The sequence below is a fragment of the Hyperolius riggenbachi genome, chromosome 1, assembly GCF_040937935.1.
Source record: "Hyperolius riggenbachi isolate aHypRig1 chromosome 1, aHypRig1.pri, whole genome shotgun sequence".
Lineage (NCBI taxonomy): Eukaryota > Metazoa > Chordata > Amphibia > Anura > Hyperoliidae > Hyperolius > Hyperolius riggenbachi.
This window is the reverse complement of record NC_090646.1, coordinates 649984780-650004189: the sequence shown is the minus strand read 5'-3', so window position 1 is coordinate 650004189 and position 19410 is coordinate 649984780. Positions and strand designations below refer to the sequence as shown.

Here is a 19410-nt window from a genome sequence, read left to right as displayed (position 1 = left end):
TACTGAGTAGCAGTTGCTCTGTCCAACTGTCAAAACACTGTGCAAGTGTGGGTAGGGAGGCTGGCTGACATCTTTGTATAGGTCTTTTCCAGTGAGTGCTTTTGTAAAGAATGAAGAACTGAGAATCCCCCATTAGTAAATGGACAAGTCCAAAATCTCTCGGTCCTGTCAGAATGCTACTACCTACTGTACGTGACAGCAACATAGCAGAAAAATAATTTCTAGCTCATTTTACCCGGGAAGAAATGCACTTCTTATGTATGTGTACAAATGTATTTAAAAGTTTACTTCTTTTCAGTTTATGAATTGTAACGGCAAGGGGGCAGCGCAGCACTTTTTTTTTTTTTTTTCATTATAATCCAATTTTATTGCATTTTTGAAAAGGTAAAGAGTACAATGCGGTAACAATTCAAAAATAACCGATCATCAGATACAGCAGAAAGTGTAGAACATACAAAGCATTGCAATTAAAATATATAAAAAATATGTGATTGTTGTACAGGTAAAGGCAGACCAACCAAGTCTAAATGCTTATCAGTACTAAGTCTATTCAGAGGATTATTATCCTACCCATCACTGTCACTCATAACCTATTATAGGCTGACAGATAATTGGTAGAAAAGGAAAACTAACCAATGCTGTCCTGTCAGTTGGGCCTAGGAGAGGAGCCCTGGACAGCAGTTACTGCAATCAAGACTGAGAGTATCATATAAGAGGTTGGCAGGTGAGAGGTGTAACTCGGAACCTCTCGAAAAACTCTTCATAAATGAAGCTCGTCTAATATGAGCATATATGTAGCTGAATATGAACACTGAAAAAGGTTTAAACTCTCTAGGGTAAGGGGGAAACAAACTGTCAATAACTAAACAAGGTGGTTATAGTTAACATCAGATATACTCTTATGATAGGTATCCAAATGAGGAGGTATAGTAGTTTAGACCCACTTTTTTTTTTTTTCCTATTTGTTGTTAAGCTGTGTAAGCAGTATAAGCAGAGGTCCAATTTTTTTAGGCAGAATAAAGTATTTACTATTAATGGCAAGCCTATTCCTAATCTTGATCTCCATATTTATATTTTTCTTGACTAGAGCCAATAGATAGGAAATGTCAAAGTCTTCACTAGATTTCCAGTTTGAAGTTATCAAGTAGAGAGCCGCTAGCAACGTATGACAAACTATAGGCTGCGTTGGGACTGGAAGTTTATCTATGTCGAGCAATAATAGTGCCAGTTGAGGGGTTAACTGAAATTGCTGGTCTATTAAAGTGTTAATTTTTTTTTTTTTTTTTTAAATCATGTAGCGAGCCCAGGGCTCGCTACATGATAGCCGCTGACAAGCGGCATCCCCCTATCCACTTCGGCGATCAGAGTAAGCAGGAAATCCCGTTCAGAACGGGATTTCCTGCTGGGCTTCCCCGGTCGCCATGGCGACCAGGCGGGATGACGTCACCGACGTCATGGACGTCAGAGGGAATCCCGATCCACCCCTCAGCGCTGCCTGGCACTGATTGGCCAGGCTGCGCAAGGGGTCTGGAGGGGGGGGGGGAGGCGGCGCAGCGAATCGGCAGGGAGCGGCGGCGATCAGAAACTGCACGCAGCTAGCAAAGTGCTAGCTGCGTGCAGGAAAAAAATAATTGTGAAAATCGGCCCAGCGGGGCCTGAGAAATCCTCCTACGCAGGTTACCCCGAGCTGAGCTCGGGATATCCGGCAAGGAGGTTAAATGAAAAACTGATTTCTATAGAACATATAAATATGACTGTTGTTTGTCCCCTAGAAAGCTCCAGAGACCCAATAATAACATACAGTGCTGCCCATGATTATTCATACCCCTGGCAAATTTTGACTTAAAGTTACTTTTCTTCAACCAGCAAATACTTTTTTGAGGGGAAATGACAGGTGTCTCCCAAAAGATAATAAGACAATGTACAAGAGGCATTATTGTGGAAAAAAGAATCTCAGCTTTTATTTACATTTGACCAAAAAGTGTCCATTCCAAAATTATTCCATATTATCAATAATCAATAGAAAAGCGTATTACAGCAATCAAATGCTTCCTATAATTGCAGACTAGCTTTTTTTCATATCTCCACAGGTATTTCTGCCCATTCATCTTTAGCAATGAGCTCCAAATCTTTCAGGTTGGAGGGTCTTCTTGCCATCATCCTGATCTTTAGCTCCCTCCACAGATTCTCAATTGGATTCAAGTCAGGACTCTGGCTGGGCCACTCCAAAACGATAATGTTGTTGTCTGCTAACCATTTCTTCACCACTTTTGCTGTGTGTTTTGGGTCATTGTCATGCTGAAATGTCCACTAGTGCCCAAGGCCAAGTTTCTCTGCAGACTGCCTGATGTGGTCATTGAGAATCCCCATGTATTTCTCTTTTTTCATGGTGCCGTTTACTGTGATTAGGTTCCCTGGTCCATTGGCTGTAAAACAGCCCCAAAGCATTAGGTTCCCACCAATATGTTTGACAGGGGGGATGGTGTTCTTTGGGTTGAAGGCTTCTCCTTTTTACGCCAAACGAAGGAAACATCATTGTGGCCAAACAATTCAATTTCTTTTTTCATCTGACCATAACACAGAAGACCAGAAGTCTTCGTTGTCCACATGAGCATTTGCAAAGTCCAAGCAAGCTTTTGTGTGCCTTATCTGGAGAAATGGCGTCCTCCTTGGTCTGTATCCGGGGAACCCAGCAGTGTGCAGTGTCCGTTGGATTGTCTGCCTTGAGACATTGCCACCAGCAGAGCCCTTATTCACCAGGATAGCCTTAGTGGTGATCCTAGGATTCTTTTCACCTCTCTCGCTATCCTTCTGGCAAGCACAGGTGTCACTTTTGGCTTCCAACCACGTCCTCGGAGATTTCTCACAGTGCAGAACATCTTGTATTTTTTTATAATACTTTACAATGTAGCCATTGGAACTTGAAAACATTTAGAAATGGCCTTGTAGCCCTTTCCTGAGCAGCCACAATGGGCAGCCACAGGTCCTCACTGAGCTCCTTTGTCTCAGCCATGACAGTCCACAAACCCTCTGCAGAGAGCTGCTGTTTTTCACCTGTTGAGCTAATTGAATAGCTGTTCCCAATTAATCAGGGTAATTAGGATGCTTTAGAACAGCTTGGGCTATTTGGAATGATATAGAACTTTGGATTTCCCACAGACTGTGACAGTTTGTGAAGGGTATGAATAATTTTGGACTGGGCACTTTTTGCTCAAATGTAATTCCACAATAATGCCTCTGGTACATCGTCTTATTATCTTTTGGGAGACACCTACAGTATGTCATTACCCGTCAAAAAAATGAAGTAAAAATTTGTCAGGGGTATGAATAATTATGGGAAGCACTGTATACTGATCAAGTATCTTGCCATCATGGGCGTCCGCAGAAAATTTTCCAGGGGGGGGCAAAAAGGGGGGAGGAAGAAAATTTTGGGGTGGAGTTGTGTAGGCTACGTCAAATGGGTGTGGTCATGAACCACAATGTGGGTGTGGTCGTGGGTGGAGGCAAGTTTACATGAACTTAGCAATGGTAGGACATTAGATTAGGAGGACAGTGGTGGCGAACCTTTTGAAGGTCGAGTGCCCAAACTGCAACCCAAAAGTCACTTTACTATCGCAAAGTGCCAACAGCAATTTAAACTAAATACAAACGTTTTAACTCATACATGAACATTATGGAAAATCCAAGTTGAAAATAAACTGTGAAGATAAACAATTTCATCCATCCGACTCCAGAAAAATGTGTTCATTTTTTTAGAACCTCCCAGTTTCATTTTCAGTTTTAAAAAGCTGAAAAAGTAGGTTTAATGCTATTGTCTCATATGATGATTCAGCTTTTTCCATAGTGTTGCAGTTAGCAATCATGTGACCCCCATCAAGACAAATTCAGCAATCATGAGGCCCCCAATATGACCAACTCAGCAATCATGAGGCCCCCAACAAGACAAATTCAGTAACCATGAGGCCCTCAACAAGACAAATTCAGCAGTCATGAGGCACATAAATAGACAGCATTTCACATAAATAGGCAGAATGCCCCCTTAACCTCCTTAGCGGTAACCCCGTGTGTGACACGGGGTAAGCCGCCGGAGGGTGCCGCTCAGGCCCTGCTGGGCCGATTTTCATAATTTTTTTTTTGCTGGACGCAGCTAGCACTTTGCTAGCTGCGCCAGCACCCTGATCGCCGCCGCCGCATGCCCGATCGCCGCTATCTGGTGCGGCGCGGGCCCCCCCCCCCCCAGACCCCTGCGCTGCCTGGCCAATCAGTGCCAGGCAGCGCCAAGGGGTGGATCGGGTCTCCCAATGACGTCGCTAACGTCGGTGACGTCATCCCGCCCCGTCGCCATGGCGACGGGGGAAGCCCTCCAGGAAATCCCGTTCTTTGAACGGGATTTCCTGATCGCCTATCGCCGGAGGCGATCGGCGGGGCTGGGAGGATGCCGCTGAGCAGCGGCTATCATGTAGCGAGCCCTGGGCTCGCTACATGATTTCGAAAAAACAATAAAAAAAAAACTGCTGCGCTGCCCCCTGGCGGTATTTTTCATACCGCCAAGGGGGTTAATATGGTAGACACCTCTCACCTGGCAGCAGTTCCCCAAAATACACTCAATCTGACAGCAGTGGTTCCCCCAAAATAGGTAGCCTCAGGTCTATAGGTGTCCCCAGAATAAGTGGCCAGCGGTATAGATGTCCCCAGAACAGGTAGCCAGGGGTAGAGATGTCCCCAGAACAGGTAGCCAGGAGTATATGTAGGCAGGGGTATATGTGCACAGTATATGTAGCCAGAGGTATATGTGCCCAGTATATGTAGGCAGGGATATATGTGCCCAGTATATGTAGGCAGGGGTATATGTGCCTAGTATATGTAGGCAGGGGTATATGTGCCCAGTATATGTAGTCAGGGGTATATGTCCCCAGTATATGTAGCCAGGGGTATATGTCCCCAGTATATGTAGCCAGGGGTATAGATGACCCCAGTATATGTAGCCATGGGTATATGTGCCCAGTATATGTAGCCAGAGGTATATGTGCCCAGTATATGTAGGCAGGGATATATGTGCCCAGTATATGTAGGCAGGGGTATATGTGCCCAGTATATGTAGCCAGAGGTATATGTGCCCAGTATATGTAGTCAGGGGTATATGTCCCCAGTATATGTAGCCAGGGGTATATGTCCCCAGTATATGTAGCCAGGGGTATAGATGACCCCAGTATATGTAGTCAAGGGTATATGTGCCCAGTATATGTAGCCATGGGTATATGTGCCCAGTATATGTAGTCAGGGGTATATGTGCCCAGTATATGTAGCCAGGGGTATATGTGCCCAGTATATGTAGCCAGGGGTATATGTGCCCAGTATATGTAGCCAGGGGTATATGTGCCCAGTATATGTAGTCAGGGGTATATGTCCCCAGTATATGTAGTCAGGGGTATATGTCCCCAGTATATATAGTCAGGGTTATATGTGCCCAGTATATGTAGTCGGGGGTAAATGTGCCCAGTATATGTAGGCGGGGGTATATGTGCCCAGTATATGTAGGCGGGGGTATATGTGCCCAGTATATGTAGCCAGGGGTATATGTGCCCAGTATATGTAGCCAGCGGTATATGTGCCCAGTATATGTAGCCAGGGGTATATGTGCCCAGTATATGTAGCCAGGGGTATATGTGCCCAGTACATGTAGTCAGGGGTATATGTCCCCAGTATATGTACTCAGGGTTATATGTGCCCAGTATATGTAGGCAGGTGTACATGTGCCCAGTATATGTAGTCGGGGGTATATGTGCCCAGTATATGTAGTCGGGGGTATATGTGCCCAGTATATGTAGGCGGGGGTATATGTGCCCACAATATGTAGCCAGGGGTATATGTGCCCAGTATATGTAGCCAGGGGTATATGTGCCCAGTATATGTAGCCAGGGGTATATGTGCCCAGTATATGTAGCCAGGGGTATATGTGCCCAGTATATGTAGCCAGGGGTATATGTGCCCAGTGTATGTAGCCAGAGGTATATGTGCCCAGTATATGTAGGCAGGAGAGGGGTATATGTCCCCAGAATAAGTAGCCAGGTGTGCCCCTAGCAGGAGGGGAGCAGCGCAGAGAAGAGGGAGAGCTATGGGCACAGTGGGGAAGGGCGGACGTCTCCCCCCCTTCCCTCACCTTAGGGCTCTCCCTCCCTCGCTCTCCCCTCCGGAACAAAGTTTTGTGCAGCGGCTGGGCAGCGGGCGGAACTTACCTCTGTCTCGTTCAGGCGCCGGATGGATTTGCCACTAGTCTGGTCTGGTCCAGACCAGCAGCACCAGAACTTCCAGCGCTTGGAGCGAGACGGAGGTGAGTTCCGCCCGCTGCCCAGCCGTTGCACAAAACTTCGTTCCGGAGGGGACAGCGAGGGAGGGAGAGCCCTAAGGTGAGGGAGGGGGGGGGGAGATGTCCGCCCTTCCCCACTGTGCCCATAGCTCTTTCTCTTCTCTGCGCTGCTCCCCTCCTGCTGGCCGCACGGGCACGCGGCCAGGGGGGGGGGGGGGGGGCAGTGGGCGGCCAGGGTCGGGCAGACGCCCGAATTTGCCATATGTGCGGATGCCCATGCTTGCCATCTTGCTAGTTTTTTACCTGGCCTATACATTCTTGGTTGCCAATAGCAACCCTTTTGGCTGTTTACTGTAGCTAGGAGATCTGTACATCCCGGAGTCCACCAGCCGGGATTTGCTGCTCAGCAAGGGAATTTAAGAGGCAATTTGAGAGAACTGCGTAGGAAATGAGACGCTGTCAGTAAGATACGGGTTTGGTAATAGTCTATAGTCTGTTGACGTTTTGCCTTTCCTGTTCAAGATAATATTGATTGGACTTCTTTATTGGTTTGCCCTTCTCACTTCTTAGGTGCATCTAGAGCTGAAATTGCACCGCAGGGACTCCAGTTCTTTCTCTGGGACCCTTTGTGGGAACTTTCTCTGCAGTAACCTGCTTGGAATAGTTAGGATTACCACAGCTCTCATCAACGAAACATCCTCTATTTCCTAAATGGATAAACACTAGCAGAGTCTGCTATTTCTCCAACTCCCACGCGTTTCAAGCCTTCCACAATACCTATTTATACAGACGCCATATAAGGCGTGAAATGTGTGGGTTGAATAACAGGATCCTAAGCTGTGCGCTCATTTGCTGAATAGAGGATATTTGCGGATTGCCGTCATGCCGTCAATATTTTTATTCAAGGTCAGACGTTGCTGCTCCTATGACTTCATTCACCACCCCATATTGGTGGGTGGAGGCGACCAAAATATTTAAAATAATTAAAAACAGTTTAAAAAGCAGAGGAATAGTTGGCTTACCTCTCCTGAAGATCTATAAGAATAGCCAATAATACTGTGTCAGTAAGCAATCACCAAAAGTGTGTTGATAGCCAGAGAGTAGTCAGACTAGAGCACCATCGGCACACTTTTTGGTGATTGCCAACTGTCCTGAGAAGCAGGAAATACCCGCGAAACGCATTGTCATCTGACCTTACTATGTGCAATAAACTTTTGAAAGAATGCAGAGTCATACTGGCTATTTTTTGCTGATTTTCAAGGCCATCTATGCCAAACTGGAAAACTGGTACAACCATCGCTAAATACGGGAAGGGCATTCGACTCCATTTATCATGTCAATTTAGCATACTTACCTAAATGTTTTAATGACAATACACACATTCAGCCAGAGAACATAAACAAATGACATCTATGTATAGTTAGAAATGTGAATTAGCTAGTCTGTTGGTGACAGCTTGTGAACCATCTGTACATATAACTGTCTTGGTACTTCCGACACCTCACTAGACCTGAAGAAGATGCCCAGTTAGAGTGACCAAACAGTCAGCTGAAAGGGTTCAGAGGTACTGCCTCTGCCTATGAAGGGCCTGTGTACAGTACATGTGGAGGACTCTAGCGGTGGTGTATGCCACTGCTGCGGCCTGTACAGACTGCTTAGGCTTGTGTATAGCACCTGTGGAGGACTCTAGCAGGTGGTGTAGGCCATAGCTGCGGCCTGTACAGACTGCTTGGGCCTAGGTATAGTACCTGTGGACGGCTGTAGCAGGTGGTGTAGCCATAGCTGCGGCATGTACAGACTCCTGGGGCCTGTGTTCAGTACCTGTAGAGGGCTCTAGCAGGTGGTGTAGGTGGCAGCTGTGGCCTGTACAGACTGCTGGGCCTGTGTACAGTACCTGTGGAGGACTCTAGCAGGTGGTGTAGTCTGTAGTTGCGGCCTGTATAGACTGCTGGGCCTGTGTACAGTACCTGTAGAGGGCTCTAGCAGGTGGTGTAGGTGGCAGCTGTGGCCTGTACAGACTGCTGGGCCTGTGTACAGTACCAGTGGAGGACTCTAGCAGGTGGTGTAGTCTGTAGTTGCGCCCTGTACAGACTCCTGGGGCCTGTGTACAGTACCTGTAGAGGGCTCTAGCAGGTGGTGTAGGATATAGCTGTGGCCTGTACAGACTGCTGGGGCCTGTGTACAGTACCTGTGGAGGACTCTAGCAGGTGGTGTAGTCTGTAGTTGCGGCCTGTACAGACTCCTGGGGCCTGTGTACAGTACCTGTGGAGGACTCTAGCAGGTGGTGTAGTCATAGCTGTGGCCTGTACAGACTGCTGGGGCCTGTGTACAGTACCTGTGGAGGACTCTAGCAGGTGGTGTAGTCCGTAGTTGCGGCCTGTATAGGCTGCTGGGGCCTGTGTACAGTACCTGTGGAGGACTCTAGCAGGTGGTGTAGTCTGTAGTTGCGGCCTGTACAGACTGCTGGGCCTGTGTACAGTACCTGTGGAGGACTCTAGCAGGTGGTGTAGTCTGTAGTTGCGGCCTGTACAGACTGCTGGGGCCTGTGTACAGTACCTGTGGAGGACTCTAGCAGGTGGTGTAGTCTGTAGTTGCGGCCTGTACAGGCTGCTGGGGCCTGTGTACAGTACCTGTGGAGGACTCTAGCAGGTGGTGTAGTCATAGCTGTGGCCTGTACAGACTGCTGGGGCCTGTGTACAGTACCTGTGGAGGACTCTAGCAGGTGGTGTAGGTGGCAGCTGCGGCCTGTACAGACTGCTGGGCCTATGTACAGCACCTGTGGAGGACTCTAGCAGGTGGTGTAGTCCGTAGTTGCGGCCTGTACAGGCTGCTGGGGCCTGTGTACAGTACCTGTGGAGGACTCTAGCAGGTGGTGTAGTCCGTAGTTGCGGCCTGTACAGACTGTTGGGGCCTGTGTATAGTACCTGTGGAGGACTCTAGCAGGTGGTGTAGTCTGTAGTTGCGACCTGTATAGACTGCTGGGCCTGTGTACAGTACCTGTGGAGGACTCTAGCAGGTGGTGTAGTCCGTAGTTGCGGCCTGTACAGGCTGCTGGGGCCTGTGTACAGTACCTGTGGAGGACTGTAGCAGGTGGTGTAGGCTGTAGCTGCGCTCTGTACAGCTTGCTTAGGCCTGTGTATAGTACCTGTGGAGGACTTTAGAAGGTGGTGTAGTCTGTAGTTGCGGCATGTACAGACTCCTGGGACCTGTGTACAGTACCTGTGGAGGACTCTAGCAGGTGTCCTGTCAGTGGTGGAATGAAGCCATGTTACATCCCCGCCACAATAACCCCTGACAGTTCCCATCAGCACTCACTGAATAATTCACACAGAAGCCTGTTATCTCCTGTGTGTTCATCGTCCGAGCGACATGTAATGAGGGGAAATATATACAGCCTCCACCTGCGTCTGCTGTAATTAGCAATTAGTAATCTAATACTGATTTCCCAGCTCTGCGGGCTTTTCTCAGTAGGCTGGGAGATGTATAGCGGCAGTGCTCCGCTCCTGATGGAGATTTATAGGAAGCTGAAACGTCTGACACAGAAGCAATCCCTTCAGTTCTGCACACAGCCAGGATAAATGTACATTAAGTGCGGCTACACACCGCGCCGGGGGCAGAGCAGGATTATCTACCAGGCATACCTAAGCAGGTGCCTGGGGCCTAGTGGATGTCAAGGGGCCCACCTGCCACCTTCTCTGACCTCTTTCCACTTCAGCTTACCAAAGGGGCCCCGAATCTACTTCCTTGCCTAGGGCCCCATTACATCTCAATCCATCACTCTTGGGGGTTGTTACACATACGTGGGGGGGGATCCAGGGGTGCAGCAAGTGGAGGTGGATGCATATTGGAAATGTGTTTCCACTACACTGGCAGCAATAGATCCCCCTCTGATGAGATTCCATCAGGCCTCATTCACATCTGAAATCGTAATCACAAACGCAAGCGTTTTGTGCGGCGGGGTTTTCCTCCCCTCTCGTTGCTCCACTGCGCGCTGCGTTTTTGGTAAAAAACGCTTTTCTAAGCGCTTTTCCAGAGCGGTTTTGTCATTCACTCCCTGTCTGGCGTAAGTCAGGAAGTGAACTCTTTGCCCTGGAAAAGAAAAAATACAATGTATTTATTCTAATAAACGCGAACGCAATCGCACAAAGCTGTTTTGTGAGCGTTTAGCGCTCTTCCTATGCCTTCCATTATAGCAAAAACGCACCAAAAATGGTACAGGCACCGCTTGGCGGACCACAAAGCGGATGCAACGTGCTGATATGAACCTTCTCATAGAGATTCATTGCACAAGCGATTTGTGGGCGTTTTTTGAAAATCGCTTGCGCTGGAAAAAAGGGCAAAAACGCCCTTAGTGTGAATGAGAGAGAGATCTACAGTATATTAGATGCTTTTCTAATGTGAGTGCTTTATATTTCCTTGAAAACTGTGGTTTGATGAAAGGTACTCCATATCAAAGCTGCACCATCGTATCTGTTTGATAACCACAAATAAAAATGTTTTGAAAAGAAATTGCCTACTTAGCAAGAGTCGCACTCACTGCATGCAGGAACCAGGCACAGCCAAAAAATGGTCCTACAACCAAATGCTACTGGGCCCAATTGTATCTGAGGCTGTGAGCGCTTTCTGAGCGCTTTTCTGACCATCAGAGGTTTCTGAGCGTTTTTTTCAAAAAACGCCCCCCCCCCCCCCCCCCTCTTGACTTGCATTAAAATCCTGGTAAAATTGATGCGATCCCAATGTAAAAAAAACAAACAAACATGATTGCAGCAATTTTACAGCGATTTTACCACTAATTTAATGCAAGTCAATGGGAGTGTTTTTTTTTTTTTTTTTAAATGTTCAGAAAGCTCTGATGGTCAGAAGTGCTCACAGTGTGTCTACAGCCTGACACGAAAAATGTGTGCGTAACCCAGTATGAGCGCAGACAGCCAATTTCACTATAACAGTCTGTGATCTGAATGAGGTTCCAGTGTTATGTTTAGGCAGATCGACATCCCATTACTTGTTATTGAACTTTAAAGGGATACTGAGCACTTCATAAAAAAGAAATTTCCACTTACCTGGGGCTTCCTCCAGCTGACCGTCGGCTGCAAGTCCCCCGGCGTCCTCCTGGCTCCTCTCCCGGTCTCCGGGTGGCGGCTCTGTTAACAGACGACTTCGGCCTGAAGTTGTCCAGTCTGCTTCCCTCTTCCCGATGAGCGTACGCACGCTGGCCAGCTACGCGTCATCACGATCATCATATGCTAACAAAGCCGCCACCGGGGAACAGGAGAGGACGGCGAGGAACGATTTCCGATCGTTTCTCCGTTTAATACCACATTGAACACAATGGAAAAAAATAACAAAAACGAGCGGAAGATAAGAGAATCGCCTGCAGAATCGAGCCCCCGCTCGATTCTGCAGGCGATTCTCTTATCTTCCGCTCGTTTTTGTTATTTTTTTCCATTGTGTTCAATGGATCGAGCGGCAGAATCGAGCAGCAAAATAGAGCTGTGTATGCCCAGCATTATACTCAAGTATATAAAGTTAATATGGCAGCCTCCGTATCCTTTTCACTTCACTTATCCTTTAAGTCTGACATGTTGCCTATTCCTTAGCATTTCAACTGTCACAGATCAGTCTAAGTCAGAGAGATAGGAAATCCCATTTTTAACTTGGAATTGGTACTAAAATCCCCCCCCCCCACACACAGTACTAGGGTAGGGATGCTGACACTGAACAATGTGTAGCGATATATTTAGGTCTGTATAAACAGGTGTCGCTCCGTACAGATGGAATCTGTACGGAGCTCTCGCTCCATTGTTTGGAAACCTCACCTCGATGATGAACTGGTCCACGGAATTCCTCTCGAAGTACATCCTCCGCTCCCGCTTGTTTACACAGAGGGACTTCTGTGACGTGCAAACTCCGTCTCTGCCGTATAGAACGATGAAGACGTCGGCATCTGTCCCCGCTCCAAATATGTCGCTCGTGTAGACGGTGACCTCGTAGGGGACGACTGTGGGGAGACAGCGGGCGCAGCGGTCATTTAGTGGCGTGTTTCACATTTCTGAGGTTGGGACCTCTTAAAAGGGTGATTCCCGGTAACCAGGAATCAGTTAGTCTACGTTTTAAAGTTAGCATGCAGTGTAGAAAGAAGCAACCTTTATGACCGCTGTTTTTACGAATGTGTAAAGTTCCCTGATTATGTGTAATAATGACCCTTTTAAAAGAGTTATCACTAACATTTCAAGTGAACTATTTCAGCCCTCAGTCGTTTTTCACCTTATGCATCTGAGTAATTTTCACCTCCCATTCATTCCTCCAATAACTTTATCACTAATTGTCGCAATGAATTGATCTATATCTTGTTTTTTTCTGCCACTAATTAGGCTTTCTTCGGGTGGTACATTTTGCTAAGAATAATTTTTTTCTAAATGCATTTTAACAGGAATATTAAGAAAAAAATTCATTATTTCTCAGTTTTCAGCCATTATAGCTTTAAAATAATACATGCTACCATAATTAAAACCTATGTACCGTATTTTATTTGCCCATTTGTCCTGGTTATTACACCATTTAGATTATGTCCCTATTACAATGTATGGCGCCAATATTTTATTTGGAAATGAAGGTGCATTTTTTCAGTTTTGCGTCCATCACTATTTACAAGCTTATAATGTGAAAAATATTATTAATACACCCTCTTCACATGCATATTAAAAAGTTGTAATTTTTTTTTTTCATTAAAAATTTTATTTGGGTAATTTTTGGTGTGGGAGGTAAAAAGTGAATTTCAAATGTAATAATATGTGTTTATTTAATTAAAAAAAAGTGTAGTTTTACTATTTGGCCACAAGATGGCCACAGTCAATTTTTTTTTTTTTTGGTCCTGGAAGCGAACGCTCTCGCTTCCAGAAAGTATAGGGAGGACAGGAAACTATTTTTTTATTCAGAATGATCGCGTCTTTCTGCCGGGGACTTAGATCAATGAATGGGAACTATGTTCCTATTCATTGATCTCCGGGCTAACGGGGGGCGGCACTGGAGCAAGCTGGCAATCGCACGCGGGAGCGCGCAGCAGCAGCCGAATGGACGTGACAGTCACATCCATTCGGCTAAAATGTTTAAATAATGTAACTGCAATAAACATTAGGTTTACCCCAAAAGTCTCCATATAGATGCACAGGGGTATCATGGGATTTCCCAGAATCCCATGGGCTCATGCTTTGCCTCCTCCTTCTCTTGTAGGCAGGGCCAGATTTACCATAAGACTCTGTAGGCACATGCCAACAGGTGGTGATGGAAAGGCGGCTCACTCCCCTTCCTATGCAGCATTCCGAGCAGAGCGTAAATGAGAGGTTACTTACCTAGCTCTTGGCATTTCACTGACCAGATCTGCTTTCAGCCTTAATACCTAATACTGAGGGTACCTCTGGCTACCTAATGCTAAAGGGCACCTGTAGCTCCCTATGACAGGCAGGGGAAGTAAGGGAGAAGTGGCAGCTGGGCCAGCCAGCCAGCACACTTGTGGTGCGGTTTGTAGGTTCATGGAGGGCGGAGTCTAGGACGGCAGGACATCTGTGCCTATAGGCTCCTGTGATGTAAATCTGGGCCTGCTGATCGTAGGTGCACATATTCTGTTTTATATACTTACATGGTGTATACTGCTCAGTCTGCAGCTCACTGGGAAAAAGATATCTCTCAATGGCTCCATCATCTTCAGTTTTATCCAACCAGCGTCCACAAGGAAACTTGATACGCTGTCCAACAGATGGGGCATCGATCTCCACCCAGTCCAGGAACCACCCAGCAGAAGGACCTGAAGATCACACACACACACACACACATCAGTGTTACAGGACCTTCACCTGGATAAATCAGTAGTCTTATATTAATATGTATGGCCAAGTATACTTTACCAGATATCCCCTAGTAATCAATTCACTCTAACCTGACACCTATAATTTTACGATACATGATTGTCCTGAACTAGACAGGCCCTCTCGGTACAAATACATAGCTAAAAGACTGGTATCTTTATTAACCACTTGAGGACTGCAGTGCTAAACGCCCCTAGTGACCAGGCCATTTTTAGCAAAATTGGCCACTGCAGCTTTAAGGCCAAGCTGCAGGGCCGCACAACACAGCACTCAAGTGATTTCCCCCCCCCCTTTTCTCCCCACCAACAGAGCTCTCTGCTGGTGGGGTCTGATAGCTCCCCCCATGTTTATTTTTTTGCGACAAATATTATTATTTTTTTTTTAAAAAAACCCGTTTCTTTAAATTTCTTCCCTCCCTCCCTCCCCACAGCCAGCCAATTATGGCGATCGGCTGTCATAGGCTTCTGCCTATGAGAGCCAATCGCTCTCTTGTCCCCCAAGGGGACAGCCGTGTCACACGGCTGTCCCCAGTGCAGCGCTGCTGCTGATCGCAGCGCTGCACCAAGTAAATAGACGGCGATCACGCTGTCTAACAGTCTCCCGAGTGGCAATAGCCGCTCGGAGACTGAAGGCGGGGCGGAGCTCCGCCCCCCAAGCAGGAGATGTCCTGCAAAACAGAGCCCCAGGACTTTACGCCAATTGTCGTTAGGCGGTCCTGGGGCTGCCGCCGCAGCCACGCCCATTGGCGTGACGCGGTCGGCAGAAGGTTGAATAGCAATAAATGAAATAAATGAAACAGAGGGTGGTCTCTGTGCAGACACCTCTGTAGTAAGGTTAAAACAGTCTGTTATCGAAATCGAGGCAGTGTATAGGTTTATCGCTTTGGGGGTCTTTGCTCATCCCCCACCGCTCTATACGTCAATATGAGTGTGGTGTAGCTATCCCTTGGTCCATATACAACACATGGTCGTCCAGTATAAATATAGGGGTCAAATATATAATGTAGTTTGAGACAGGGCTGTAACGTGTGCAGCCTGCCCTGTCCACATATAAGACCGCCTATACAGACAATGGAGTAGGGGGTACTTAAATAGACAGACAAACTTATGGGGTGCTCACATACTGTAGTATATTGAAAGCTAACACAAATTCTCTTAACCAGTTTCATCCCGAAAGGCTTCATCAGGAGGTGACATAACAGCGCAGTGATATTTACAATATATACATTCCCCCCACCAGCTGTTTTCCATGGACAGAGTGTCCCCCAGCAACACTTCAAATAGCCCAGGTCAAAGCTCATATATGTTTACGTTAACAGAGAAGATATTATTAATTATTTTATTTATGTACCTATTATTAATTTTACCCCACTGTATAATACATTCATGCCAGGTCACCCTCAGGCAGGTTTCATACTGTAAATCAGCCTTAGCGATGCAGTAGGTCGTGCCCACCACACCGCATGGCACTGCCAAAAACAGGCCTTCAGGGAACACCGCGTTAGTACATGGTGTTCCCTGTCTGGCATTCGGCCAAGCAGGAAGTGACACGCTCTTGCGGTCACTTCCTGTTTCGGGTATGCGGAAGTGCACAGAAGCGTATTGTAAAAATATGCTTCTGCGCATGCGTGCCGCGACGTTGCAACGCCAACGTCTGAAATAACCCTGCGTTGCCATAGACTGACATGACTTCTGGGAGGACGCAGGTCGCCTCAGGAGCCGCACGGTAACGTTAACCTAGCGTTAACTCGGGGACTTCCGGTGCAGCGTCCCGCAGCGTGGGAGGTATGAACTTCCCCATAGACATTCATTAGGCTGCGGTAGCAGTGCGGCAATTTGCCGCAACGCACCACGCCAGTGTGAAAAGGCCCTCACACATTGAAAGTAGTAACATTGGGTGTATACTAATCATAAAATAGTTACTGCTTGAGCTGATCCGTCTACTTCTCTCTTGTTGTAAATTCTCCCTATGTGTTCCTTATCACCTGCGTGCAGCTCTTTTCAGCATTTCAGCGCATGCTAAGTGCAGTTGGGATAGTGATGACTCATTTTTTTCCTACATGCAACTGGCATTGATGTGGCTTCAAACAGGACTAAAATCGATAATGCAATTATACGGAATCATTGACCAGAGCGTTGTATTTAAGACATTTTAATCATACTTTATTATAATAATTATAATTAGTTAGTATTTATATAGCGCCGACATCTTCTATAACACTTTACAGTCTTGTCACTAACTGTTCCTCAGAGGAGCTCACAATCTAATCCCCACTAGTCATATGCAGTGGTATAGCTAAGGAGCTGTGGGCCCCGGTGCAAGTTTTACATGCCCCCCCCCCCAAGCACTCTGTACATAACAATTGATACGGTGCACCAAAACCTGCCAATGACAACCGCAGTGTCAGAGGTGCAAGAAGGGGATGGGGAGCAGCTTGTTAATGATTACCACTATTCAAAGTATCTATAGAAGTGATTATTACCAGCACAGGACCAATAGAAAGCTAATACTATGATAGAGGGTGGACCCTTTTGGGCCCCTCTGGCACAAGGGCCCCGATGCGGTCGCTACCTCTGCACCCCCTATTGCAACGCCCCTGGTCATATGTCAATTGTAGTCTAAGGACAATTTAAGGGTAAACAAGTAAAACCACGTTGGTGTGTAAGCAATGGTAGTAAAATTGGTAACGGAGGTCTCTTACCTCCAGAAGAAGACTCTCATAGGTGGAACAAGGGAGTCTTTATTAAAAACCGGATATACTGTAGACAACGTGTTTCACGGGACACAGCCCACTTCCTCGGGTTAAGGGTAAGCAAATTTTTGGCATGTGAGAGGAAAATGGAGTGCCTGGAGGAAACCCACGCATGCACAAGGAGAACATACAAGCTCCATGCAGATGTTGCCCTGGCTGGGATTCAAACCAGTGACCCATCACTGCAAGGCATTAAAGCTAACTACTACACCGCTGTGCTGCCCTAATAAGTACATTAAACCTGGCCCCTCTTAAATTATGCCAAGAATGAACTATAACATTTCCCTGATCAAAAAAAATGGATCAGGAAATATTGATAGTTTTTAGACCCTGCACCAAGCTGCTTGTTTATGACCAAACAACCTTTTCATACATTATACTCAATAAAAACCATGGTGTCTGCTGAAATGGGGGATCAAGTCCCTTTACAAAGAAAAACCCATCTTAAAGTTTGCGTCTGTGTGCAATTCTGTTGCCCCTACGTTTGGCCCAGAGAGAAATGCTCTGTTTTGGGCCAGCCCATCACCACTTACCTTTGTTGTCATGCCCAATTTTGATTTTTCTCAGGGGACCAATATCTACAGCTTCCACCGTGAACTCATCAATCTTTCCTCTCTCAAACTTGTTCTTGTTGGTCTTTGAGGCCTTGAGGCTCATTAAACCTAAAAAGAAGCACGAGGAAAAGAAAGAAAGGGGAAAAAAGAGAAATAAGAAAGAGAAAAAGAAGAGAAGGAAAGTAGGAGGGGGAAGGAAGAGGAGTAGGGCGTAGGGACAGGAAGACGGATAAGGAAGAGAAGGAAGAAGGGACATTAGGAGGGAGAAGGAAGAAGAATACATAGATTGAACAGGAGGAGGGATAAGAAGAAGGAAGAGGAGTATGAAAAAGGAACAGGAGGACGGAGAAGGAAGAGGAGTAGAAATAAGGAACAGCAGGAGGTAGAAAGAAGAGTAACAGGAAAAAAGAAAGGAGGAGGAAGAAGGAAGAAGAGTAGGAAGAAGGAATAATGTAGGAAGAAGGAAAGGAGGGGGAAGAAAGAAGATCAATAGAAAGAAGGAATAGGAGAAGGGAGCAGGAAGAGGAATAGGAAGAAGGGGGGTACAGAAATTCAGACTGTTCATAAACTTTACTGAAAGAAGAATTTCACAATTTATTCAATATAATGTATTGTGATTTATTTTAAATAAAAGGCCCCTATACCCACCTACCTATACTGACGGCCCCTATACATAGCTACCTATACTGAAGGCCCCTATACCTACCTACCTATACTGACGGCCCCTACACCTAGCTACCTATACTGAAGGCCCCTACACCCTGCTGCCTATACTGAAGGCCCCTACACCCACCTACCTATACTGAAGGCCCCTACACCTAGCTACCTATACTGAAGGCCCCTATACCTACCTACCTATACTGAAGGCCCCTATACCCACCTACCTATACTGAAGGCCCCTATACCCACCTACCTATACTGAAGGCCCCATATACCTAGCTACCTATACTGAAGGCCCCTATACCTAGCTACCTATACTGAAGGCCCCTATACCTACCTACCTATACTGAAGGCCCCTATACCTACCTACCTATACTGAAGGCCCCTATACCCACCTACCTATACTGAAGGCCCCTATACCTACCTACCTATACTGAAGGCCCCTACACCTAGCTACCTATACTGAAGGCCCCTATACCTACCTACCTATACTGAAGGCCCCTATACCCACCTACCTATACTGAAGGCCCCTATACCCACCTACCTATACTGAAGGCCCCTACACCTACCTACCTATACTGAAGGCCCCTACACCTACCTACCTATACTGAAGGCCCCTATACCTACCTACCTATACTGAAGGCCCCTACACCTAGCTACCTATACTGAAGGCCCCTATACCTACCTACCTATACTGAAGGCCCCTATACCTACCTACCTATACTGAAGGCCCCTACACCTAGCTACCTATACTGAAGGCCCCTATACCTACCTACCTATACTGAAGGCCCCTATACCCACCTACCTATACTGAAGGCCCCTATACCCACCTACCTATACTGAAGGCCCCTATACCTAGCTACCTATACTGAAGGCCCCTATACCTAGCTACCTATACTGAAGGCCCCTATACCTACCTACCTATACTGAAGGCCCCTATACCTACCTACCTATACTGAAGGCCCCTATACCTACCTACCTATACTGAAGGCCCCTATACCTACCTACCTATACTGAAGGCCCCTACACCTAGCTACCTATACTGAAGGCCCCTATACCTAGCTACCTATACTGAAGGCCCCTATACCTACCTACCTATACTGAAGGCCCCTATACCTACCTACCTATACTGAAGGCCCCTATACCCACCTACCTATACTGAAGGCCCCTACACCTAGCTACCTATACTGAAGGCCCCTATACCCACCTACCTATACTGAAGGCCCCTACACCTAGCTACCTATACTGAAGGCCCCTACACCTAACTACCTATAC

At 46.7% G+C, this 19410-nt stretch overlaps 1 protein-coding gene across 3 annotated transcripts in view; it reads right to left on the bottom strand.

Annotated features, from left to right (window-relative positions):
* Nucleotides 1-19410, bottom strand: part of LOXHD1 (lipoxygenase homology PLAT domains 1) — a 275680-nt gene that overhangs the window by 70259 nt on the left and 186011 nt on the right. For all 3 annotated transcript variants that reach the window (XM_068251570.1, XM_068251579.1, XM_068251585.1), the window contains 3 exons: nucleotides 17455-17583; nucleotides 13944-14108; nucleotides 12124-12305 (listed from right to left, as the gene is read on the bottom strand). In XM_068251570.1, coding sequence (XP_068107671.1) covers nucleotides 12124-12305; nucleotides 13944-14108; nucleotides 17455-17583 — 476 coding nt within the window. The remainder of the gene's footprint in view (nucleotides 1-12123; nucleotides 12306-13943; nucleotides 14109-17454; nucleotides 17584-19410) is intronic.